We start from the raw sequence: 26,088 nt of genomic DNA, 5'->3' as shown, positions 1-26,088 counted from the left end.
GATGGTTTACATATTGGCAAGGTGAAATCAACATAATATGTCCTCATATGGAATATGATGTGTGATTCGTAAACTGTCGTGGATATTCCACTACACAGTTCGTCACAATAGATATGACAATATTATATTAAAAATATGAAGTTCTACAATTATTACATATTCATTAAACTTTAATATCTATAAGCTTAATTGAAATTAGTGCATGCATGCGAATAGAAATTATGCAGAAAAGTAGAGAACGACAAAATAAGCTCACACACACACATAAGACACACGATATGCTCTCTAGGAAACCCTTTCAGGAGAAAAACTCAGCTAGAAAGTGAGGTTGATTCGCTCTCTTTCTTTGTCTGTAAATATGGTTGTATGTACAAAGAAGTAATGCTTGTGGCCTGTGGGATGCTACAATGCACAAATCCTTTGTGTGTGTGTTCTACCCCCTATCTCTCCTGGCTATCTTTGCTCAACTATGGAACAAAATGCTCTCGAAAGAATGGAATGCCTCTTCCTTCTAGTGCCCCGCTTATAACACAACCCGATAACCTACTAGTGGTTAATTTTGACTACATCAACTCTAACTAGAGTTACAATATAAACTCTTCTAGAGTCTTTTACATCATAATCATGTGGCTAGCCCCTTTCAATGAATAAAGGGGACTGACGCGGCATCCTCCCAAACTATAGGTGTGAAAACATGAAGGTCAACTTTTGAGTGGCATAACTTTCGCATACAAACTCTGATTGACGCGCTTCTCGTGTCGTTGGAAAGATCTTTGTGTGTAGAATAACATGAAATGGTGTTGTGATAAAATAGAAAAATTTTACCCCCAAAAAACTTCGTTTGATGCCTTAAAACGCTCCCAGAAAGCTTTAGACCCTGTTTTGCCAAACTGGGTCCCGCCAGTAAAAACAGTCCCGTGAGCTTATTCCATCATTTTTTCTACTCCAAATGCACCGAGATGGATGAAAAACAATATAATGATCAAATCCAGATCAAGGTGGTTGACAAAGAGCAATATGTGACAAAAAGAAGAAGAGATCGTGAAAGATGCAACTATAAGAAAAGGAAATCAATATCTGATTACTTGGATAATTGGCTATGACATCTCCATAAGAGAAGGTATAAAGGTCCTAATAAGGTCTGTAAAGAAAGGAGACCCTTGACATTGAAAATCTTGGAGATGTGTTTATGAATGTGCAGGTTGTTGATGTTACAAGAGGCAGATATCATGATGAAAGACTATCACAAAAGGTTACTTTGATTTGATGTTCATTTTTTATTTTTGAACAACATTTGGATGGGTTGATACAGGGCTACTGAAAACGAGTTGTAGATTTCACCTGATGAAGAATGTAACTAGGTTTGGTCTTCATAATTGTAAAATGTAATTTATTTATCAAAAGAAATTTTATTATGACTTATTAAAGCATGGGTTTCATACTTGGGTCATCATGTTTATAGGTCAAAGCCTCCGTTGTAGGCTTCTAAGTTTTATATTGAGTCAATAAAGTCATTATCAATTTTATTAGACCCTTCTTGGGATTTTGTATCATGTAAAAAGTTTTTTTTTAGTCAAATAGGTCATTTGGCACCTCCACACCAAGTCAGCTCTATGATGATGAAATCAACTTACATTAGGAAAATTCGACCAACAAAAGAGGTTATATATAGATAGACAACTCGATCAATTTGCTCATTCACTCAACAAGTTCGATACACAAGAAAGAGAGGCAGTAGAAAGTGCGAAATTCCAAGAGAAGGAAGAAGATTGTAGAGGAAGAAAAAGTCGAAGTTTTTGGGATATCTTTCTCTCACACGTGCGAAGTTACTGGGCTATTGTTGGGGTCAAAGTTCTGTTGTTGGGGAGGCCGAAATTCTACTGCTACCAGATCAAAATTTTAGGTCAAAATTGTTTCTGGGAGAACTTCACTTGGAGAAGAAGGAAGGGTTGTCTTGGTGATTGGGAGAAGTTTGTATCTAGGTTAAAAGAGTCTTGGACTATCTCATCTTGTCTTTGAATCCACTAAAGGAAGAGTTCTGACTGGGTTTTCCCCTCATAGGGGTTTTTTTCCTAGTTGTCCACCTACATCTTGTGTCTCTTGTTCTTGTCATCTTCATATACACATATATTGGTAATTTCTTGATGAAACATAATATAATAAAGTAAAAGAAGCCAGCATAACTCACAAGTAATTATCAAAGAAGAGGAATCAAACCCTAATTACTACTAGCATTGATTTCTCAACATCACCTACAACTAGCACACATATGGTTGGATGGAAGATCCTGAAGGAAGCATGACTTGGAAGAGGTAGTTGTATGAAGAAAAGTCAGATGTGGATTAGAAGATCACTTTCCGATGAAAAGAAGGATGACATGACTATTGGTTCAATCCTATGGTTTGTTGAAGGAAAGTGATGGATGGTCGATGCCCTACGAAGAAGAAATAGAAGATGAAGGCTCCATAATAATGAAAATGAAATTCATGACATCAAAAGGAGGAGCTCTACAAGCAACTAAAGGTACCATGATCTCCACCAAAAAGCAGAGAGTTGCTGGAAACAAGTCCCTAGTTAAGAGGGAGCTTGGACAAGTCCTTGGATAAAAGGGAGCTTTGGTAAATTCCTTTATAGGAATGAGCATATCTTCCCTAGTTGAGAGGAAGAGATAGACACATCTTTCTTGTCTTCACTCCGTGAAGAAAGAATGGATGATTAGGTAAGTATCTGGAATCTGATACTCTTTAAGGATAAGGTAGGGCATCCAAGATAAGAGTAGTCTAAGAGGAAATTCCTTGAGGATGTATCATTCCAAGATAGGAATTGTCCTAAAAGGACATACCCCGTGAACACTCGGGTGGGGTATGTGCCTTGAGAAACAATGATGATGGTGTCTATCAGTCATTGGTCTCACCAGCATTGTGCTATGATCTTGTGGAGAGATATAGTTGTTAGTCAAGGCCTTGCTATGTGACAATGTTGGTTGGTATGATGCAAAGAGGTGGCTTACCAATTAGAGTCTTCTTACGAGCATTTTTCAGATTGAGAATATCCACGTACCTGATATGGATTATAAATACCTCCCTAGTTAAGAGGGAGTGTTGAAATATGTAACTAGGTTCGATCTTCATAATGACATGTAATCATGATTTTATGCATTTATTGTAAAGAGAAATAAACTTATTATTACCATTCTTGAGGCATTGATTTCATGCTCAAGGGAAATTTGTTTTTGGTCAAACACCCATTGTTGAAAAATGGCAACAAGAAATTCTAGTTTAATTCGTCCTCGAGTTAAACTGTGAATTAAAATCGAATTCTATTCTCATTGCAACTTGTAAATAGTTAATTAAGTTTATTAAACTTAATTAGCTTCGAAATTTCGAGTTGGAAGTCTTTTTGAAGTCATGTATATGTTATCCCTATATTATAGGGGTTCAGGATGAGTTAAGTATAAGTTGTAATTAGTTAACTCAGTTTACTGAGTTATCTCCAGTTAAATTAGTTCCAAATTGTTTGAGGAAGTTAACAGTGAATTGATGGATTAGTGCACTCAACTAGTACTACTCCAGTTCACTGTAGATTCCCTCATCAAAAACTCACGCATGTCAATTCTAAGAAAGACCCAGTTGAGACTAGAGTGCAAGGACAATGTACTATTTGTTTTAGATTTTTCTGAGTTGCACTGATAGTGCATGCAATCAGGAATTGATCCTTGAAGGGATTGTGCAGTTTTGAGTGCACTGATTTCCCTTTAAGATGGGTTAATCAGCCATAGGAATTGTGCAAGGAAATAGGGACTTGGAGAGCTGGTGAATTGGCTAAGTGTTGGCCTAGTGCTTGCTTGTGAGTTGGAGATTGATTTTACTGAGTGTTGGGATTGTTCTTGTGAGAACAAGCATTGTAATCTCATCTTGATTTTCCGATATATGCAATACAAATAGTGGGGTTTTGAGTTGTGGCTTTCCCTGGATATTTATTGTGTTATGTGTATTTGATTCTCTTCCTCTTGTCGATTATTACTTTTCTCGATCTTTATGTTCTTCCATTGTAAAGAGTAGAGGTAGATTCTTGTCTCTTGCTTTAGCACATTCCATGAGCTTGTGAATCTACAGGAAAATCTACACCCATTGAGTGCTTCTAGGTTTTGTCTTTGAGTCAATAAGTCACAAGATTTCTTGTCATGTATGAAAGACCCTTTCGGGCATGTTACATATTGTAAAGAAAAAATTATTTGAGTCAAATTAGAGTCAAAGATCCTCCAAGACCTTGTCATGGAGCCTCAAGCAAGTCGGCCTCAAGGAAACAATTTGTACCCCTAAAAAGCCTATAAATAAGAAGGAACTCGACCTCATTTGGACACAAACAAGCAAATTCGATCTCCTCAAGGAAGAAGCTAGAAAAGGATGAAAAAGAAGAAGAAAAGCAAGATCGAAGTTTTTGGGCTTCTCTCTCTCTTGTGTTAGGGTTTCTAAAGTTGTTGGGCAAGTCGAAATGTTGGAAAGTTGTTGGGCAAATCGAAGTGTTGGAAAGTTGTTGAGAAAGTCGAAGAGCTAGAAAGTTGTTGGGCAAGTCAAAGTGATGGAAAGTTGTTGGGCAAGTCAAAGTGCTAAATAGTTGTTGGGATCGAAGTTGCAAAAGAAACTGTTGGGTGGAAGTTGCAAAAACTGCTGGGTTGAAGTTGCAAAAGAAACAGTTGGGGTCGAAGTTGCTAGGATCGAAATTGCTGGAAAGAAAGTTCATCGAGAAGAAAGGTTGACTTGGTCTTGGAAGGGTCTTAGGTCTTGGAATTCGTCATTTGAAGATTCTATAAGAAGAGAAGAATTCTTGTGGGTTTTCCTCTCAAGTGGAGATGTTTTGGCCCTGATTGATCGCCTATATCTTGTGTCCTCTTGTTTCATTGTTTTGGTAGTTATTTGATGATAAGAACACTAAATATAATCAAGAGAAAGAAGAGGCTAGCTAAGTTAAATAAAAATACATCACAAGCATTTATCAAAGTAAGAGAAATCATCTAATCTAGTTGCCTCTAGATTTCTCAACAAAGGCTACAAGTTTTGCCAAATTATAATGATTAAATAATGGTTGATTCACTTTTAATTTTAAGGTAAGTCTTTAATCAAATCAAGAATACAAGTTTTGTCCAATCACTTTACTAAAATCATGTTAAAGAACTTATTCACATGAAATGATTGAATACTAAATTGATTTCATTTTATTCTAAACGTATTAAGAGAACTATTTTGAAAAAAATGGGCGGGAAAAAATCACATGGATGTCTTATAGAATGCAAATCTTCGCAAGAATCATCCATCTTAAATTCTAAAAGCATTAAAAGAACCATTAAAAAGAATTATATTGATATCTTATTAGTATGCAAGTCTGAGAAGAATTTTTGTTTTATTTTCCAAAAAAAAACATAATTTTTTATATTTTAGAGGAAATAAAAAAGTACCATATTTTTGGCTGCACAGCAGCACACTAGATAACTTAAAAATTGGGCTGAGAACAAAATTTCAGATATATCTTAGACCTTAAATATATATTGAAGTTTACCTAATTCCTATTTAAACTTTAAACCTGATCAGATAGATTAAAAACAAAAGAGACAACACATCATCAATAAACATAACATCTGTGAGATGGAAACTAACCCTTTAAACATGATCAAATAGTTTAAAAACAAAATAGACAACACATCATCAATAAACATATGTAAGATAGAAACTAACCCAACATCTAATAGCAAAACTTCCTTAGATAACATATCCGCACATCTATCCTTAGCAAAACTTCCTTAAATAACATATCCGCACAATTATCCTTAGAAAAATTATCCACACAATAATCATTCATTTTCATTTCTGGTTAATGTTGAAATCCATACCAACGTTCCCAATACTCAAGGACTTGAAAAAACAAGTCAATGATCATAAATAAATTATCTGTAAAAATACAGCGGCCCTATTAAGACTGTCCACAAGCAACACTAAAAATTGAAACCTTAAAACTTCATTGTTTACCCCTCCTTGAATTGTATTGCATTTCTTTGTGAATTTTCCTCCACTCCCAAGGTTCCTGAGGATTGGATGAAGCCCATAATCCAACACGGGCAGCACGGGCCTCTTTCTCCCACTGAGTCATCCAAAAATTCATGCATAACATTATTCAATTAGAAATGGGATGCTAATTAATGCTAACCAATCCTGATTCCCTACTATTGATATAGGCCAGGATCAAGATCACAGATTCTTACCATGGCAAACTCTGGACGCTGGTCATACTTTTTGTAGTGCCATGCACATCCTTTCTTTAAAAGAACTTCCTGACAAGATCGAATGCAAATGGTTCTGCATATATTAAATTTTAAGCCTTTTCCCGAAATCCAATTATTGGCCCATAGTAATGCCGAAATTCACCTGAATAAAAACGTCTTTGCTGTAAATATCTCCCACCAACCGATCATGTTGGTCGTTGCCATAGACAACGACTCGCAATTGTTCCCCCTGTACCAGGCTGCGCAATGCCTGTTTTGCCTCCTCCCCGTAAGGCATTTGGAGCTCTGGTGCATCAACTCCTCTGCAATTTTAAACAGTTTCTGTAGGACTTCAAAATTTCACCACCATATCTATTAATCTTTGAAAGCATTGCATCAGCAAAGTTATAAACAAAAAACCCAGAAATTCTACTTATATTTTCAACCTTAGCCGAATTCGATACATGTGCGCAAGTATATCTCCATCATCGAATATCCTGTAAATAAACAAAAACACAGATTTGAGCTCACTGTGGCATTGTTTTTTGTCGCTAAAAATCAATGTAATTCTCAGCTTGGACTTCTGTTCTTGGCGTTTTCAGAGAATTTTAAAAGATTTTAACAGTGATGTTCGTTGACACGTTTTAATCATGGTGTCCACATTTGCCATTAAGATTGCACCAAGATAAGCAAGGTTCTTTTTACTCTGGTTACAAGTACAGAAAGAAGTGACTTACATTCTACAGCCTGGATGGAGGTGAAGGTGATTTATAACTCTTCGAGTGTGCCCAGTGCATTGAGTGTATCGAATGTGGACAGACCTATCTAGATTAAATGTAAAATGCAGATTTAGATAACCAAGTTTGCAAATTATTTTACTCTGAATTTAAATAAGTTTAAATTATAATATAGATCCATCATATAATAATTACATTTTAATAAGAAAGATAAGTCCTGGAATAGTCTTTCTAGATTTATGCCTTGATAATGAAATGCTCGATAATAAAATGCTATGTTCCTTGAGTTTCTAAGTTCAAACCTCCTTATGAGTCAGCCAACAGAAAAAATAAACACTGAGAAGTATCAAAGAGAATTTGATTGAAAAGCTTTAAAGTTCGAAATGGATATACCTGGTGTGTGTTAGGCACCTGGCTTCTCTAAATGTAATTGGAGTTCCTAAAAATATACATTAATATCCGGAACAAAACAGGAAGTGGAATAATGGAAGCAACTCAAACTTCAAGTGTAAAATATGTGAGTTTCTAACAGAGGAAAAACAAACCAATATCCTTCATTGAAAATGGATTTCTTTAATGCGTCAGCTATCTCATAATCCCGTCTTGCACGAGCTTCGCGCCTTTGAATAGTTGCCTCGTGCACCGAGATAGGGACATCCGCTGACTCTCTAGGATTCCGTGTATCCACATATACAGTAAGGCCATCACCATCTCCAACATGTTTGACATTTACCTGTACAGATTCACTATAAGTGTACAAGGAAATAATAGGAAAGGGAAGAGCAACATTAATAAATTGACAATGACTGTATTAACATCTCACTGGAAGAGTATACAGCTCAAACTTCGGCACATCGTCTGGCCGTTTCTGTGCAACCCTTTCTGGCACCGCAGTAGGGTATGGAAGCCCATAAAATGATAACAGGCCCTACAAAATGTTAGGATCTGTGCTTAATTTACACTGGAGAAAGAGAACATAAAGAAAATGAGGACTAATGGCTTGAAACTGTAGGATATATACCTCTACATCGACCTTAGGATGTCCTTGCAATGTTATTGCAATAAGTATTGCTGCTTCTTCAGCATTACTAGGGGTTGGTTTGGCTTCTTTCCATGCTGCTAAGATTTCCTCATACCTCCAGAAATAAATAAGAAATAGTATAAGTCAAAATCCCATGAAGCAACTTATATTTTGGCAAACTTTAAAGTGCAAAAACCTCAAAAGGACATGATTCAGATTCCGCATGGTGGGTATAGTAATTTGGTTAGATACCATGAGCAATATTGTTTCTGGTGGCTTCAATGTTGGGAGCATGCTAGGCAATTAAATATAATCAGTGTTTACCTTTCATAAACACAATCAACGTTATTAATGGAGATATTTATTTATGGCTTGACACCAGTGGGTAGCTTCCTACATCTAGTAGCTAGAATAGCTTAGCAGATCTAGGCACTAGTTGATAACAGTTCATGGACTTCTAATATATATTGAGTGCTTCCAACTGCTTCGCCATTAGATCACATGATGTTGCCCTGTATAGTAATTTTCGTCATTCAAAATTTTATTTGAGCTCTACATGACACCCTTAATTTTCCCAGTCTAGGTTTTATCCTGCCAAACTTAATCTGTAAGGAGAAAACAAGTATTCTAATGCCAATAACAGGAATCTGACCCGGCAATCTAGCCATAGCTTAAATTTTTCCATGACAGATGTGTCTACTGAAGTATACTTGGTTGTGGTATTCTGAAATGGATTTCTACTTATAGATAAATATTAGAGAATTTAGACAACTTGGAGCACTGATAAGAGCATGCATGATGTTTCCTTATGAGATTAACGAACTGAAGTTTTAAAATACCGCTTTAACTAGTAAACTCTTGGATGGTGAATCTTACTATTGGCATGTGAGACCAAGGATATGGAACTGCTTGCTGGAAGTTTCTGCAGTTAGATTTCTTTTGGCTATTCAAATTTCAGTCACAAATGTCAGTTTTACGAAAGATATACATACTCTTCACATTGGAGCCACACTGAACATGATAGGCATCTTTGTTTATGTAGGAAGGGGTGTTGGCTTAGTGGGGCCTGACCCAAGTTCAGAAGTGATTTAGCCAAGCAAATCCTGGTACTACTGGCCCTTTCGGCAACAATCCGTGGAGCGCGGACTGAGGTCTCACCCGAAGTAGTATGGGAGGGTGCTAGAACCAGGTTTCCACACCCTGGGGATGTCTGATATGAGGTGATTGGTACGTGGTCCAGCCTTCGCGCTTCCTGTGCTATGCGCACCGGCGGGCACCCCGCGCCTTGCGATACTGTCTTCGCGCAGTTCTAGCCGCAGCACAAACCATGTTATTTACCCAAGTCCTCCTTAATTAGGCTATGTTAGCTGATTACTTAGATTATTTTCATATAAAAGCATTCATACAAGTATTTATCTAGTGCACGCGGTAATTAAACAGAGTAAAAGTAATGCATGACATCAAAATACAGATTCAAGAACAGATGCACAGAGTAAACTTCTCTTTATTAACTTTCAATCCCAAGTACAGACCCGACTCCGCCCTACGCACTCAGCTGCAGGGGTCCGCGCACTCAGCTGCGGACTCTACTAGGCCTCTGCGCACTCAGCTGCAGAGCCTCTTCCTACTACTATGACCCAGTACACTTCAGATCTCACTCTTAACCTTGAACCATGCCTTCACTATTCTATCTATCTTCGACTCCCTTTACACTTAGAGCCTTGCTCTATTTATACAATCCCATGGTCCGTGGACCATGGGTAGGCCGACACAACTTTACCTTAATTTACAATATTTTAGGCGGACAACCCTATGACTCATCCTAGACCTCGCGTTCCGCGCCCGCAATTCACGGAGTCATACAATTGACCAAAACTTGGGCTTTGAGCCCCTAAACATGCTGTGGGGGATCCCATGCCCAACAGGCCCCCAACACAATGATCGTGACTCGTCCCGAGTCACTGTGTTGGTGCAGCGATCTTGGCACGGAGCCTCTCCAACTGTGCCTGTGCTGTGCGAAGGTTCGCAGCGCACTGTTCTGCTGTCCGTTGGATCTGCTCTGTTCTTTCTTCTGAATCCTTCACATCTGACTCGTATCTCTTCATTGGTGCCGGCTTCTAGTGCTTGTGTTTATAGTCCTGCGCCCTTGTCCGGCTCCATGGGTCGCGAAGACTGTACTTTGGCCGATTAGTCAGAGTGTTGCAGGAATCGCCCCCCCCCCCCGGAGGATCCAAACCCGGAACCGCGGTTCGGAGCGAACCGTCCCGGAATCCATTTGGGAATCGCGATTCTGAGGAGGAGGGGGCGCGGTTCCGTCTTTTATACGCGGTTCCTGCCATATAGGTTGCGGCCACCCCGGAACCGCGGATCCGAGGGCGGTTCGGGCACGGGGTGGCGCCAAGCTTCCGGCCCGGAACCGCACGCCACCCGCACGGTTCCCAGGCGATTCCGGAAGCAACCCGCGGCATCATTTTTTTAACTTGATTTTTTTTTAATTTGTTTTAACTTGAGTCTTAACTAGCATGAGGGGGTGGGTTAGGTTGGTTTAGGGTGAGTCTAGGGTGACTTTAGAAAAGAATAAAGCCCCCATTCTCTTCTCATTTTCTCACTTTGAGTTTATGAGAGTTGGAGAAGAGAAGAGAGGAGAGGAGAAGAGAAGAGAGGAAAGGAGAGGAGAAGAGAGGAGAGCTTGGAGGAGTGAAGAAGGAGGAGCTAGGAGAAGGAGGAGGAGCTTGGAGCAAGAGCTTGGAGGACTTCATCTACAAGAGCTAAAGAGGTAAGTTCAAACCCCAAACTCCCTTGTTTTTTTGAAAAAAAAATTGTATTTTTCTCCTCCCTCTCCTACTCTTTCCCATTGTTTCTACTTGCTCCTTTATTTACAGGTTGTCCACCACCTATATCCATATTCCAAGATGGTGTTCTTTTGGCTTCTATGTATCATTCCACTCTTGGTTTTAATGATGGCAAGGGTGAGGAATAGAGGGGAAGAGGAAGGGGATGAACTTGGTCCTAATAGTAGTGACCCAATGTATGATGAGGAGGAAGGGTTTGAAGAGGAAGGGGATGAACTTGAAGAGGACACTGAAGCACAAGATGGGAAAGGTACATCAAATCCCTTGTGGACCTTTGTGACCAAACTTGAAGGGGGAAAGGGTGGTGGATCTTACAAATGGATGTGCCCTCATGGTTGTCATGGAGGAAAACCATATACGGGTTCATATACCCGTCTGAGGAGGCATCTTTGTGGGGTGCTAGACAGTGATGAAAGAAAGGGTTCCGTGGGGGTAACCATTTGCCCAAACATTTCAAGTGAACAAAGACAAAAATACATCAAATTAGAGATGGCTGCACAAGGAAAAAACAAGAAACAAAAAACTCATTCTGAATCAAGTGCAACCTCTAAATTTGGTAGTTGCCCATCTCCTCATGGTACTTTTGCAACCTCTGGAGGTAGAAAAACAATAGGGGATTTCCTTAATGTTACTGGGAGGGATGATGTGGATGGAAAGATAGTCCGTTTTCTTTGTGCTTGCGGTGTACCATTCAATGTGCTTCGCTCTCCCTATTGGCATGACATGGTAAAGGCCATCAATGAAGCCCCAAAAGGATACAAGGCCCCCAACTATGAGAAAGCTAGAACAGTGTTATTAGAAAGAGAAAAAGCTAAGGTTCAAAGAGCTTTGACACGTTTTACACATGAGTGGGTGGATTATGGGGTATCCATTGTATCAGATGGGTGGACAAATATTAGAAACCAACATTTGATAAATGTTCTTGGTGTTTCTTCTAGTGGTGCAGTATTTATTGCATCTCATGACTCCTCCTCCATCAGTGCAACTGCACAAAACATTGCAGATCTCCTATTGAAATCAATCAAAGATGTTGGTCCGAATAATGTGATTCAAGTGATCACAGATAATGCAGCAAATTGTAAGTTAGCAGGAAAAATTATTGAGCGTACTCATCCACACATCTTTTGGTCTGGGTGCCTGGTTCACACATTGAACCTTTTGATGCATGATATTGTGAAACACAAAGATTGTGGGTGGATTGCTGAGGTTTACAGGAAAGGGAAGCAGCTCATTAAATTCATCACAGGGCATACAAGGGTAAACTACTTCTATGGCACTTACTCCAAGTTGCAATTGCTTAAAATTGCAAAGACAAGATTTGCTAGTTATTACCTCACCTTTAGGCGGCTAGTGAGGGTGAGACAAGCTTTAACTAATCTGGTGTGTGCTGAAACATGGGATGAAATTAACAATGACACAGATGGTGCTAATGAAGTCAAGGACATTGTTCTTGACAGTTACTTTTGGTCACAGGTTAAATATGTTTTGCAATTCACCAAACCAATTTATTACATGATCAAGTTTGCAGATTCAGATCGACCAGTAATTGGGGAGGTGTATGAGCAAATGGATAGCATGTTGGGGCAGATTAAAGACATTGTTGAGCCTAGAGATACCACCTTGTACAATTATATTCGTGAAGAGGTGGTAAAACGATGGGATAGCCTAAATGTTCCATTGCATGCATTAGCATATGTTTTGACACCTAAATACTATCATCCATCATGGCTTTCAAAACCAGCACCTGGGGGGGGAGTCAGGAGAAGACCACACCAAGATAAAGAGGTTCACGAAAAATATATGGCTGCATTGAGTAGATTAATCCCTGATGAGGAGGAGGCTGCATTGGTACGGAGACACGTGAGCAACTATACGAGCAGCACTGGTCCATTTTCGAGCATGCATGCAATTCAAGATCGAGAGAATTTTTCTGCTCTTGAGTGGTGGAACATGCATGGAGGGCCTACTCCACTTCTACAGAGTTTGGCATTGCGGGTGCTATCACAGGTGGTAAACACTTCTTCTGCAGAGAGGTGTTGGAGCTCTTATTCTTTCATCCACAGTGTTAAAAGGAACAGGTTGAATTTAGACCGGGCAGAGAGCTTGGTTTATGTTCATTACAACTTGCGATTGTTGTCCCATTACTGTGAAGATGCAAAGTCTAATAAAGACTTGTTGACTTGGGACAAGAATCCAGAGGAGCCCAATTTGGAGGATGGAGTGTTGCGACTAGAGCAATTAGAGGATTCTCTTATCCAGGTATGTCCATTGTGGTATGAATTTTCCAATTTTCCCTTATAAAGAATTCATGTTTTTAATTTTTTTGTTAACTAGTGTTTTTTTTTTGCATGAATTTTTTGAGCGATTCTAGGATGATGACACGGGTGTTGATATGCCACCACCCCCACCCCCATCTGGTCCCTTGGTTTCTACTAGAGGAGGTTCTTCTTCATCAGTTCCAGTGCCACGACTTACACAGGGACCATCTTCTTCATTGCCACCACGTGGAGGCCCGCCATCACGTTCTATTCGTGGTGGAAGGAGGAGAGATTAGTAGATATATTCACAATCTACTTCTTTTTGTCATAGATTACTCATTAGACTTGTAGACTTGTGAATTTGAATTTTGAACCTTTTTGGCTTGGCGGTGACCAAGTGACATATTTTGTAAACATTATTATTTGAATTTTGGACATGACAAATGTTGACAGTTGCTCACTTGCTAGATAAATCATAATATGCTCTATGTTTTATGTTTTATAATATGCTTAAATGTTTTATGTTTTATAATATGCTTCAAAATTTGATGTATGTTTGTAATAGCTAGAATATAGATGATTGTTGTACATACTAGTAACTACAATGGAATCATGGATGCCATATCTATCTTGATTTATGCAAAAATATGCATGTTTTCATGTCTTCTACAATTAATTTGGTATTTGGGATGTTTGTTTTGAGTATAAATGCAAAAAAATATAAAAATATATATATATATAGCAGACGCTTCCGCGGACGCTTCGCTCCCTAGATTTTTGGAAAATGACGCTTCCGCGCTCCGCGCTTCCGCTTCGCGCTTCCGCTTCGCTCCCGCTTCGTGCAACATTGAGTTGGCCCATCCATGTAGGGTTTCAAGCGGCTGTCGTTGACCTTGCCGAGGAAGGGTTCGCCATTAAGTTTGACTAGCTAGACTGCACCTCCATCGGTGACCTCTTTTACCACATATGGTCCCAGCCAGTGCATTCTGAATTTTCCTGCTATTTTTGTCCCTGCTGATGAAATCCTACCAGAAATCGTTCTTCCTCTAGTTCTTCTAATTGCGCAAGACTTTCTTCCAGAGCTTCGCGGTCCGTCATGCCTGTGAGTGCTGCTATTCGCAGACTGGGGACGATGTATTCCATCGGTATGACTGCTTCTATACCATAGACCAATCGGAATGGTGTCTGTCCTGTCAATTTCTTGCATGTTGTCCTGTATGCCCATAACACAGCAAGTACACGCAGGTCCCAGTCATCCCGCTGCGTGTTACATACTTTGGTCAGTGCAGTCTCTAGTATTTTATTGAATGCTTCTACTGTTCCATTGGCCTGTGGGTGGTATGGTGTACTTTTCTGGTGATAGACTTGGAACTCTTCTGTGAGCGCGCTGATGGTTTCATTCAAGAAATGTGTCCCACGGTCGCTCATTAAGATTTTTGGACAGCCAAATCGTGTCAACACATTTTCGAACAAAAACTTTGCAGTCATAGTGGCCGTGCAGTCTTTGACCGGTTGTGCTTCCACCCATCGTGTCAGGTACTCCGTCGCAGTGATGATGTAGCGTGCACCCATTTTTCCCTGAGGTTTGATTGGGCCCACAAAATCGATTGCCCACTTCTCGAAGGGCTGCAGTGTCATTTGGGGATTTAGTGGCATCTCGTCCCTTCATGATGATTTTCACGTCCGCTAACATATGTTACAGGCTTTACAGTGTGCTTTCGAATCCTGGTGCAGGGTCGGCCACCATAGCCCTGCGCGAAGAATCTTTTGTGCTGTCGCGCGTCTTGCATAGTGTCCTCCTGCAGGCCCCCATGTGCTTCTGCAAGGATCTGGCCTCGCTCAAATTCAGGTACGTATCTTCGCAATATGTCATCATTGCCCATCTTGTAGAGGTGCCCGCAATGACAAAAAAATCCACCGCGTGCACCACCAATTCCTTCTTCTATTAGATTGAGTACTCCTTCGGCGCAGTTCTTGTTGTTAGAAAATGGATTATATCTTCGAAGTGTCCATCCGCGACGCGTACTGCAAAGCGCTGTGCATCAAGTAGTCCCTCCTCCAGATTTGTCGGTTCCTCGCCCGTCTCAATTAGTGACAAGTGGTCTGGTCCTGCATTCAAGCGTCCCGGCTTGAATATGACCTCAAAATCATATTCCTGAAATAGACAAAGCCATCTGCATATGCGGCCCCCCAACACAGGCTTGTTCACCAAGTATTTCAACACGGAATGGTCAGTGTACATCTTGAAATGTCTGCCAAGCAAATAGTGTCAGTATTTCTGAAGCGCGTACACCATTGCCAACCCTTCGCGCTCAATAGTCAAGTAATTCTTTTCTACTTTGGACAATCTTCGACTCGTAAACGCGATCGGGTGATCCACACCCTTCGCGCCTTCCTGTGTGACTACAACTCCCAACGCGATACACAACGCATCAACATGCACATGAAATTCCACGTCCCATTTCAGGAAGACCAAGATTGGCGCGGAGGCCAGTTTCCCCTTTAGGACATCCAAACTCTTCATGCAATCGTCATTCCAGCAGTATGTAACATCTTTTTTCAATAGATTTTCCATCAGCGCTATTATTTGGGCATAACTTTTGATGAAGTTCCTATAGTATCCAGTGTGTCCCAAGGTAGCGCGCAATTGTTTAACACTTCGCGGTGCTTCCAAATTGAGGATAACAACAATCTTCGCAGGGTCCACCATCAGCCCTTGTTTGCAGACCACATGTCCCAGCAGGTTTCCAAAGGGAACGAGGAATGCACTTCTTCAAGTTCGACGCAATTTGGTGTCGCCGGCAAGTATCCAACATCAAACGTAAGCTTGCTACATGGTGCTTAACTAATCCAAAGATAGTCCAATCATCCAGATAGACCTCCAAGAACTTGTGGATGTATTCTTTGAACGCCGCCACCACTATGTGCGAAAATATTGCTGGCGTGTTCTTCAATCCAAAGGGCATAACGGTGTACTGAAAGCAGCCCCATTCTGTTGCGAAGGTTGTCTTGGTCCGATCTTCTGGCACGATCTTGATCTGATGGTATCCCGAGAACCCATCTGTGAACGAGTATGCTTCCTGGCCACCAACATTCTCGAGTACTTCATATGTGAATGGTGTTGGGAATGGATCGTGTACACAGGCATCGTTCAACTTCCTTAGGTCTATGAATATTCTTATTTCACCCTTCTATTTTTTCTCCTGCACTACCATAGGACTCACCCAATCGGATTCTTCCACTGGTTCAATAATTCTGGCTACGAGCATTTTGTCTAATTCGTCGTGGACCTTTTCTTTATATTTTGGGTTCAAGCGGTAAGGCCGCTGCTTGACTGGCTTCGCATCTGGTTTCAGAGTGATCTTCATCATCCCTAGGTCGCCAATGATCCCTTTTAAGTCCGTGATTTTGGTCGGGAACAAGTCTTGGTATTCGTAGAGTAACTCAGCGACCTTATCTACTATAGCATCGTCCCAATAGTCCCCAAGCGTTGCATACTTTGGCTCCACTTCTGTGCCAATGTTTACCTGCTTTGTTTTTAGCGGCGCAGTGATGTCGGGGTCTTCAAGTGGTGGTCCACGAACTTCGCGCGAGCCTTCTGTTTCTGAAATGTTAATGTTCTGTGGGTCCTCATCATCTTCCTCAACATTCACGTTATAACACTCCAGTGCGCTACTTAACTGCATCGCCCATTCTGGCTGAAGCACTTCCATTGGCTCCTGTGGTATTTTAAAGATAACGGCTTTCACCGCTTGTAGCGCATCATCCACAGTATTTGACCAACGATCTTCAAATGTGAATGTTAACAAGAAACCCTCGCGCAACACATCCCATTCGCTCATACCATGGCGGAGCTCTGTCTCCGTATACCAATTCATGGGTATGACGTCCAGGGTATGGTAGAATAGGTGCACCCACTCAGGCTGTGGTTCTTCCCCGTAGACCTTGGTCCATTTCGCGAGGTGCGTGCGTGGGTCATCTCGTCCATCGTATTTGTCTTCTAATCTTAGTTGTGGTTTCCCAAATCGTAGGCGCATCATCCTTCTGCATCCGCGCTAGTCCTCAAAATTTCCTTGATGTGTACCCCACCATCGTGTGGGTGTTGCGCGTAGTGCCCACTTCAATGCATCGAACCGCTGCTGTTCCGGTACTGCGCTTTCAAACTTGTTTAGGAATTCATCCACCGCTGTCAATCCATCATATGTCGGCAATTCTCTTGCCTCTGTTGTTACGCAACGCAGTGATCTAACCATCATGTTGCAATTCAGCGTCGTTACTTCATGCAACCGATTCTGCCATCGCTCTACTTCTTCGTCTGAGTCCGAGGTGCAGGAGCTTTCGCACACCCACGAGATCCTCCCATCTGCAATCGGATTTACCCAATCCTGATCTTGTGCAGTTATCTTGTAAATCCAATCAAGATCATCTTTGCGCACTGGTTCAGTGTAGCGCGCTCCTTCGGCTGGGTCCAGTGGGACTACTACGCGTAGTGCCTTTTTCTCAAAGATCATTTTGCGCTTCTTCAGGTTGATGACTCCGTTCATATCGGTGGCCTAGTCTATTCCTAACAGCGCAGGATAGGGATTGTTGTCATCGACAATCTCTATTACTTCAAAATCCGCCTGCGCGCTCGCACCTTCAATATCGACTGTTACCCCTTGCAACCTTCCCATGGGCAAAATCTTTTGTTGGTTTGCCATTCGTAATTGAATAGGAGACCATTGTAACACGGGCTTGCCCATGCGTTCCCATGTCTGCTTTGGTAATACATTTGCGTCCAAACCCAGATCTAGAATTACCTGATCCATTTCATACTCACCAATCTGTGCAGTCAACCTCATTTCCCTTCTAGTGTGCAATGCATGCTTCCCCAATTTTCAGACTACACGCGGTTCTCCTGACCCCGTGCACCTGGTGATCAGTTCCTGTAGTCCTTTAACTGCCTTGTTGTCGCGCAACAGTTTCATGCATGTCTCTAGAAAGGTAGTGAGCATTGAAGGATCCATTCCTGGCTCTGGTTGATCCTTACTACCTGAAGTGGAGGCCTCCACGAAGCTCTTCTTAGCTTCCATAAATGTCTCCTTTGCGCGTTCTAAGTCAAACTCGGGTTCCTTTGCAGGAGCCTTGCGAACCCACGTACTTTCCTCTGGCTACTTCCCCGTATCCTCTCCCGTGGCCGTACCACTTCTGAGCATCATGTTTACATTCGGGTCTTCTTCGCGCGGTTCAGACCTCATCATTTGTATATTCTAAGTTAGGGGAGGTTGGAATACGCCCTTTTCGCGCATCCGCATGATCAACGTAGGACAATCTATTGTTTCATGATCAAACTGAGCACAATATGTACAGGATATCCTTGTCAGGTTGGTACAATCGCGGGCATAGTGCCCTGGTCCTCCGCAATTGTAACAAATTAATTGTCCGCAGCCCCTTCTTGGTCCCATTCCACCACGTCCTCGACCTCGCCCTTAAATCCAGCGTGCACCATCCCCGTATCTGGGTCGAGGGCTCGTGTTTCGGTCTGCATCCTATAGGTAGGGGTCTGATCCATCATTAGCTCGTAACTGCGGCAAGTGCACTCATCGTGGCCTATCGACCTGCAGAAATTACAAAACAATTGTTGGGGTGTCTGTGTATACTTCTGCAACAAATGACAATTATTCGTTGTGTGTTTCCCTCCTATCTGACAGATCGCGCACCATAAAGCGAGTGTCGCACTCGGCCCTGCTTGTGCCTCCGGTCTCAATGGCATTGGCCCTCCTCCTGCCAAGTAGTTCGCAAATACTGGACAATGATCCTTGTCATGGCCCTGGCCCTTGCATTTTATGCACCATACTTCCTCGCGCACCTCTAGTCGCAGGGCCCTATCCTGCTTCAAACTTTGCATTTCCAAACATAGATTCTGTAGTTGCACGTGGATTTGTTGAACTCCCAACCCAGGGTCTTGTATCGAGGTCTCATGTAATCTCATTGCCATTTCCAACACTTTGGCATGGGTAGAAAGTTTCTGCTGTGACAGCGCCGTCCTCAAGTGCGGTGTCAGAGATGCTACAAACCATGCGCGATGTTGTCCATCTGTCAACGTCATATTGGCTTCGCGGATCATACTCTTCAACCGTTGATCCAAATCCCAGGGGGTCTCGCCGAGAGCATCGCGATCTCTTTAAACCCGATGATCAATTGTGTTTCTGACTTTGGCCTGCTAAATTCCCTGTTCAGCGCATTTTGGATCTCTGCTATCCCTGTGTTTGGGTGGTCGTTGGAGTGCTTGATATACCATGTTAATGTGCGATCCTACAACGCGCTCACCAATGTAGCCTTCTTAATATTGTCATCCGTAACACCTTGGGCTTCCCATACTGCTCTTACCACGAACCAGAATTGGTTCGGATCTTCATTCCCTACCCCTCTAAATACTGGTAGTTTGATCGCGCTCACCATACTGAACTGTGGAGGTGGCAGAGGTGGAGTGGGTGGAGATGGAGGTGAGGGCAGTGAAGCGGGTGGCGGTGTGGGTGGAAGTGGTAACTGCGGAATGTGCTACCTTATCAAACTGACTGCGCTTCTCGGAGAGACCTTCGCGAGCTCTTCCTCGCTCTCTCGCGAGGGTGAAATTAAGGGACTGTTTTCTAATTCTTTGCTACTTTTGTAGATTTTTCCACTCCGCGTAGTCCCAAACATTAATGTATTCGCATGACCCTTTTTTCACACAATAGCATCTTAATCCAAGTATTCAAAGATTTAATATACTTACCTCGCGGTCCTTTGAGAAAGCGTCGTTCTGCCTCGTTGTAGCTCACTGTTGTATCTACCGCAAATTCAGTAATAAATCCCCCTATTATCTAGTCAAGCCAATGGTCCACAGCTCACGTGATCCTATCTTCTGATGCTTCTAGTCTGCACATTAATTTTGGCATTCACACTATCAGTTTGTCAAGCCTACACCTTCCCTCGCTGTCGGCTAACTTCACGATCCACTCATACATCTCAGAAGGAAAGGATGCAAAAAAAATCTCGTGGATTTCCGTATACACATAGCGCTCAAACCACTTTTCCTTGGATACTTGCGGAGTTCTGTTTTCTTGTGTCGCGAACTCGTTAATCTTCCTATCCAACCACTCTTCAATTTCCTTCTTTGTTAGGTTCCAGTGGCACGACATCAGACATCCCTTATGCAGATTCCGGTCCCGGCAATGGAACCATTTGTTGGCTTAGTGGGGCTTGACCCAGATTCAAAAGTGATTTAACCAAGCAAATCCCAGTCCTACTGGCCCTTTCGGCAACAGTCCGCGAAGTGCAGACTGAGGTCTCACCGGAAGTAGTATGGGAGGGTGCTAGAACCAGGTTTCCGCACCCTGAGGATGTCTGATATGAAGTGATTGGTACACGGTCCAGCCTTCGTGCTTCATGTGCTATGCGCACCGACAGGCACCCCGCGCCTCGCGATATGTCTTCGCGCAGTTTTAGCCGCAGTGCAAACCATGTTATTTACCCAAGTCCTCCTTAATTAGGCTCTGTTAGCTAATTACTTGGATTATTTTCATATAAAAGCATTCATACAGGTATTTATCTAGTGCACGCGGTAATTAAACAAAGTAAAAGTAATGCATGACATCAAAATACAGATTCAAGAACAGATGCACAGGGTAAACTTCTCTTTATTTACTTTCAATCCCAAGTACAAACCCGACTCCGCCTTGCGCACTCAGCTGCAGGGGTCCGCACACTCAGCTGTGGAATCTACTAGGCCTCTGCACACTCAGCTGCAGAGCCTCTTCCTACTACTATGACCCAATACGCTTCAGATCTCACTCTTCACCTTGAACCATGTCTTCGCTATTCTGTCTATCTTCGACTCCCTTTACAATTAGAGCCTCGCTCTATTTATACAATCCCATGGTCCACGGACCATGGGTAGGCCGACACAACTTTACCTTAATTTACAATATTTTAGGGCGGACAACCCTATGACTCATCCTAGACCTCACGCTCCGCGCTCGCAATTCGCGGAGTCTTACAATACAATTGACCAAAACTTGGGCTTTGGGCCTCAAAACATGCTGCAGGGGATCCCATGCCCAACAAGGGGTTTTTTTGTGACCGCTTCTCTCATCCCCGGATGTGTGCTGACTCCAGATTGATGATGCATGTGTTGAAAAGGTAACTAGTGTCGGTCTTCATAATGCAATGCATATCATATTCATTATTATTATTTTTGGTCAACGCATGTTCTTCATGTTTATAGAGCTAAAAGAGTCAAAAAAAAATTATTATGAGTGAAAAAAAAGTATTTGAGTCAAGTCCGATTTGGACTTTTGAAAGAAAAGAAAGATAGTTTTTATTTTGAGTCAAAGAGTCAAACAAAGACCAAGTTGGCCCTCCTTGGACAAGTCGGCCTATGTGGCAGGGATTCGACCCTCCTGGACAGCTATATATAAGAGTCAACTCGACCTCTTGGATTCATTCACTCACACATCACATCAATCATCGATTTCTGTGCCTAATCAAGAAGAAAGAGAGCCAAAGTAAGAGGAAAAAGAATGAAGTCAAAGGAGAGAGAAAATCAAGTTTTCTACCTTGTTTCTGCTCACACATGCGAAGATTGTGGCATTTCTGAGGCAATTACAGGGCTGAAATTCAGCCTACACTGCAGGTCTGAAAATTCTGCGATTTTGACCAGATTTCAGAGAATTTGACTAGTGTTGACTTTCATTGACTTTGACTTGTTGGAGGAGACTTGGAGGGTTGACTTGGAATCTTTGTGGCTGTTTTGGTCTTGGTCTTGGGTCTTGGATATCTCATTTTGATCTGATTCTATAAGAGAAGGATTGTTGGGTTTTCCCACTTGTGGGGTTTTGCCTTGGCTTGGAGCCTAATTTCTAGTGTTCTTTGTCTCTTTGTGATTTTTATGATTTTAACATTCATATAATTGCTTGATGAAGAGAACATAAAAGTAATAAGAAGATAGCTAATATTCACAAGTAATTATCAAGAAAGAGGAATCAAGCATTAAACTATCTCGCACTTGGTTTCTCAACAACATGCACCTTTGGCCAAGGCCCCTGTATGTCGATTGCAAGACTGTATTTTGGTTCACTCATATATTAGAATTAAATGTTACAATTTAATTATAAAGTGCATGCCTGGGATGACGTGAGGACCCAAGTGGTGCCTTTTCAGGTGATAATAGGTAACTGATTTTTAACTTGTATATCCGTTTATACTTGGATATGCCATTGCTTTTGGCAATTCAGTTGAGAGCCCTATCACACTACAACAGTTATCGATCTTCATCAGCTTTCTTTACAACCAACATATATGTATATTCATTGGTGATATTCTAGTTTGTTGTTTATTTGATGCTTATGCACATCAGAATCGAGTAATGGATGTGCAGTTTGGGGCCGTTTATCTTTATCATTGTATTCAAATCCAGCATAGTTCTATCAATTAAATCTGTCAATGTTTTGATTTATTTTAGTGTTCTATGAGTTGTGTTGCCCCCTTGATATGTATGGTTCATTTTTCATTTTCATGGACCTTTATTCTCTCACCAAGCACAACAAAAGGCCCTTGGAGTTCCATAGCAGTGACATAGTGATGGAGGCTTTTCCAGGTCAACATTAATGGATGATATGAGCAGGAAGGGAACCCTAGAACAGGAATTCCCTACCTTATTGGGCTCCAAACATGGCACCTGGCAAGACAATTTCCAGAGGAGCAAAACACTCTACCTAGAGGGAGACCTGAGCATGACAGGTGGCAAGGAAAGAACCAATGGAGGAACAACCTAGCTTGTACCACTGTTTTGGTCGAAGGAGATCACTTGATGATGAGCATTCGACTTCTAAGTGAGCATCGGGCCTGCTTGATCAGTATCTACCCCTTGCAAACTGGACATTTTGTGCGAAAGGGCTTTACAAACATAATCAATCAATTGACTTTATGGGGCATTATAAATTATTTGAGGCATATTCCACAGATTTGCAAGCATCTTTCCTCTTTGAGGAGAACTTTGGAGGCAAGAACAAATTATTTAAATTTTAATCCTCTTTCAAATATTTGAAGGCATGCTTCAGCTTTTGGGATATTTGCGGGTAAGGACACATTGTTCAAGGCCTTTTCCACATATTTGGAGACATGTTTCACCTTTGAGAGGGGCTTTACAGTGAGAACACTTTGTTCAAGGCATTTCAATTTTCTACATATTTGAAGGAAAGATATTTGCATGAAGAGATGCCATGTGGCATTATTGACCCTCAAATGAATAATAAAAACATGTTTTAAAAGGATCTCAGGAAATAGAAAGATGACGAGTGACAATATGGACCCATTTTATTCTTCATACTGCAAAAAGGAATGCTACACTCAAGGAGGATTATAGGGCCTTTTAAAAAGAAATATCATTTTATGAATTAGGTTTTGATTTGAAAAATATAAATAAAGGATAATCGTTGTCTACAGGCATGGTTGGAATTGTGGGAGCTCCCCTCTTTAGTTGAAGATATTTTTGGAGGAAGAAGTTAAGGGACATTTCAATGGGAAATTACTAGTACAAATCTATTGGAATAATATTTGTAGAAGGGCTATTTTGTGCCAATAAGAGAACATTAAGATTGAGGTGACGCCCTCCCTACATCTTGTTATAATCATTGTATTCATTGAAGGATAGCTGCTGCTGTAAAATCTCAATTAGGGCTGTTTAATCTATTTTGAGGGCTTCCCTAGCTAGGGTTTAAAGATTAAGAGTGGCATGTTGTTAATTTTAGGTAACAATGGTATGCTTTGCTTAAGTGCAATTTACTTCAATTTCTTTATTAGCCCAATATCAATATTCAGTTTAGCAATCACATCAGCATGATAGTAAAATGCAGATAGAACATAAACATAAACAGTAGAAGACAAGAGGACACAAAATGTGGCACCAGCCAAGGACAAACCCCAATGTGGGGAAACCTATCAATTCTTCTTATATTCTTCAATAGTTCAGCAGAAAGATATAGTACAAATTTACAAATCTGATAATTTATGATAGCAGCAAAAAAGCCTTAACCAAAAAAGTCAACACTGGTCAAACAGGGCAGAATTCTTCCTCTAATGATCCAAGTGGATGTTGGTGGCCACCCACCTATCCCATTTGGACCCCCACAACTGTCTCTTTCAGTTTTTCTGTTTCCTTAATTATAGCACAGTTTACTATTTTTAGCAGTTTTTCGGGTCCTAAACTTCCGGAGTCGTTTTGAGGCCCTAAACGACGTTTTTTTGGGAAATCCACTGCCAGCGATTTTTGTATCTAAAATCATATTTTCAGTCGTAGTCCTCGGAGAGATCTTTCCAACGGGCTATCATGCGCGTCAAACGCAGATAATACGACCAATTCGCGACCCCGGGAAGTTGATGTACCAACTTACCCAAAAACGGGGCCCACAATTTGGCGTTTCGTCTTCTAGGGTTAGATTTTGGAATGTGAAGGGTTTTCCATTGTTTCTCAACAATAAATAGGCCCTCGAGCCTCATTGTAACACAGTTTTTGGAGAACAGTTCATAGGCATGTAGCCGATACATCTCTTCACAGAGATAAGCTACCATCGCCCTAGCTGGGTTATTTCCATTTCTATTTGTAAGCATATTTCAGTATTTTACAGTAATGAAATGTAGTATTATTTCCGCTCATAATTGTCTTTATGGTTATCTCTGTATTTTATTGCGTTCCTGTTTAAATCCGGATCAGTGGTATCAGAGCGGTCTGCTTTTTCTCTGTTTTTCTTTGCATGTCCCCAACGAGGTCGGGATATAAGGAGTTAGGTCTAGAACTGGTCGAACCTTTGCAAGACTAGCCTCGCAAATCTCGACGACCTCCCATGGCGGATGAGAAGAAAAACGAGGGGGCAGGAGATCCTATTAAAATCTTGCTCGAAGAAGCCCTCGAGCGACAAAGGAACGCGATGATGGACAGCTTCGCCCAAATCCTTCAGCGGCTACCTAGAGGCGACGCATCAGCTTCCAACAGCTACTCTGGAAATGCCACACCGTTTAAGGTACAAGTTAATTTTGAAATCCCCATCTTCGAGGGTCAAATAGACGCAGATGCCGTAGATAAATGGTTAAATCTGCTCGATGGGTATTTTTCTGTTCATGAATTTTCAAGTCGGGAAAAGATTGTTTTCGCTCTTCTCAAAGCAGCCCCCCACGTCAAGGACTGGTGGGAAACCTACTGCGAACAGAAGGATGAAAGTACAGGCTCACTGTTTTCAGCCGCACCCACTTGGAATGACTTTCGGGATGCCATCAAGGAGCAATACTACCCTGTCAAAAGCTATGAGGACAAATACATCAAATGGACCACACTGCGACAGGGACAAGACCAAGATGTGCCAGAGTTCACAAACATTTTTCATACCCTTCGCACACAATTGGGTATCAAAGATTTTGAGCTGCATCTGGTACTCAAATACCGCGGCTGCCTACACAGATACATCCAGGAAGAGATGGAGTTCTTGAACATCTCCTCACTCGGCACAGCATACCGATATTCTGTCAAAATCGAGCAAAAGTTCAAACAAAAGAAGCGAGACTTTGGATCTACAAATCCAAAGCCCAAAGGACAAAGCCAAGGCGGGGTGACCCAAGACAACCCGTCGAAGCCGCGAGAAAAGAACAACACCACGAAGCCGAAGAAGGACACAGGAAAGTGGTGTGAGTTCCACAAGAGTCCCACTCATAACACAAGTGAGTGTCGGACCAAGCAGTCGCTGGTGGCCGAGTTGAAGGCTTCCGAATCAGATCCATGTTCCGACTCTAAGTCAGAACCCGACAAGGGCAATGACAAAGGGAAGCAGATCATTGATGCAGATCCCAGCGCCACTGTTGCTACTGCCAAGATCCAGAAAAATGAGCCCGATGATCCAGAGGAGGGGGAACGTCTTTTCCACTCGCAGATGTGGGTGAAGGGTTCGCCGCTGCA

At 41.7% G+C, this 26,088-nt stretch overlaps 1 protein-coding gene across 2 annotated transcripts in view; it reads right to left on the bottom strand.

Moving 5' to 3' along the window:
• Positions 1–5,783: 5,783 nt before the first annotated feature.
• Positions 5,784–26,088, bottom strand: part of LOC149160716 (staphylococcal-like nuclease CAN2) — a 41,790-nt gene continuing 21,485 nt past the window's right edge. The window contains exons 3-10 of one of the 2 annotated variants that reach the window (XM_089436779.1): positions 8,015–8,129; positions 7,817–7,921; positions 7,539–7,726; positions 6,994–7,077; positions 6,703–6,753; positions 6,420–6,579; positions 6,257–6,325; positions 5,784–6,135 (exon numbers count right to left, since the gene is read on the bottom strand). In XM_089436779.1, the coding sequence (XP_089292905.1) occupies positions 6,013–6,135; positions 6,257–6,325; positions 6,420–6,579; positions 6,703–6,753; positions 6,994–7,077; positions 7,539–7,726; positions 7,817–7,921; positions 8,015–8,129 (895 nt within the window). In that variant the 3' untranslated portion in view covers positions 5,784–6,012. The remainder of the gene's footprint in view (positions 6,136–6,256; positions 6,326–6,419; positions 6,580–6,702; positions 6,754–6,993; positions 7,078–7,538; positions 7,727–7,816; positions 7,922–8,014; positions 8,130–26,088) is intronic. The other variant, XM_089436780.1, reaches the window with a different exon arrangement.

The sequence above is a fragment of the Pinus tabuliformis genome, chromosome 5_2 (assembly GCF_031772625.1).
Source record: "Pinus tabuliformis cultivar Carrire ecotype Pingquan chromosome 5_2, CPIR1, whole genome shotgun sequence".
NCBI classification, from domain to species: domain Eukaryota; kingdom Viridiplantae; phylum Streptophyta; class Pinopsida; order Pinales; family Pinaceae; genus Pinus; species Pinus tabuliformis.
Note: the sequence above shows the minus strand (reverse complement) of the source record. Positions and strands in the feature narration are given on the sequence as shown.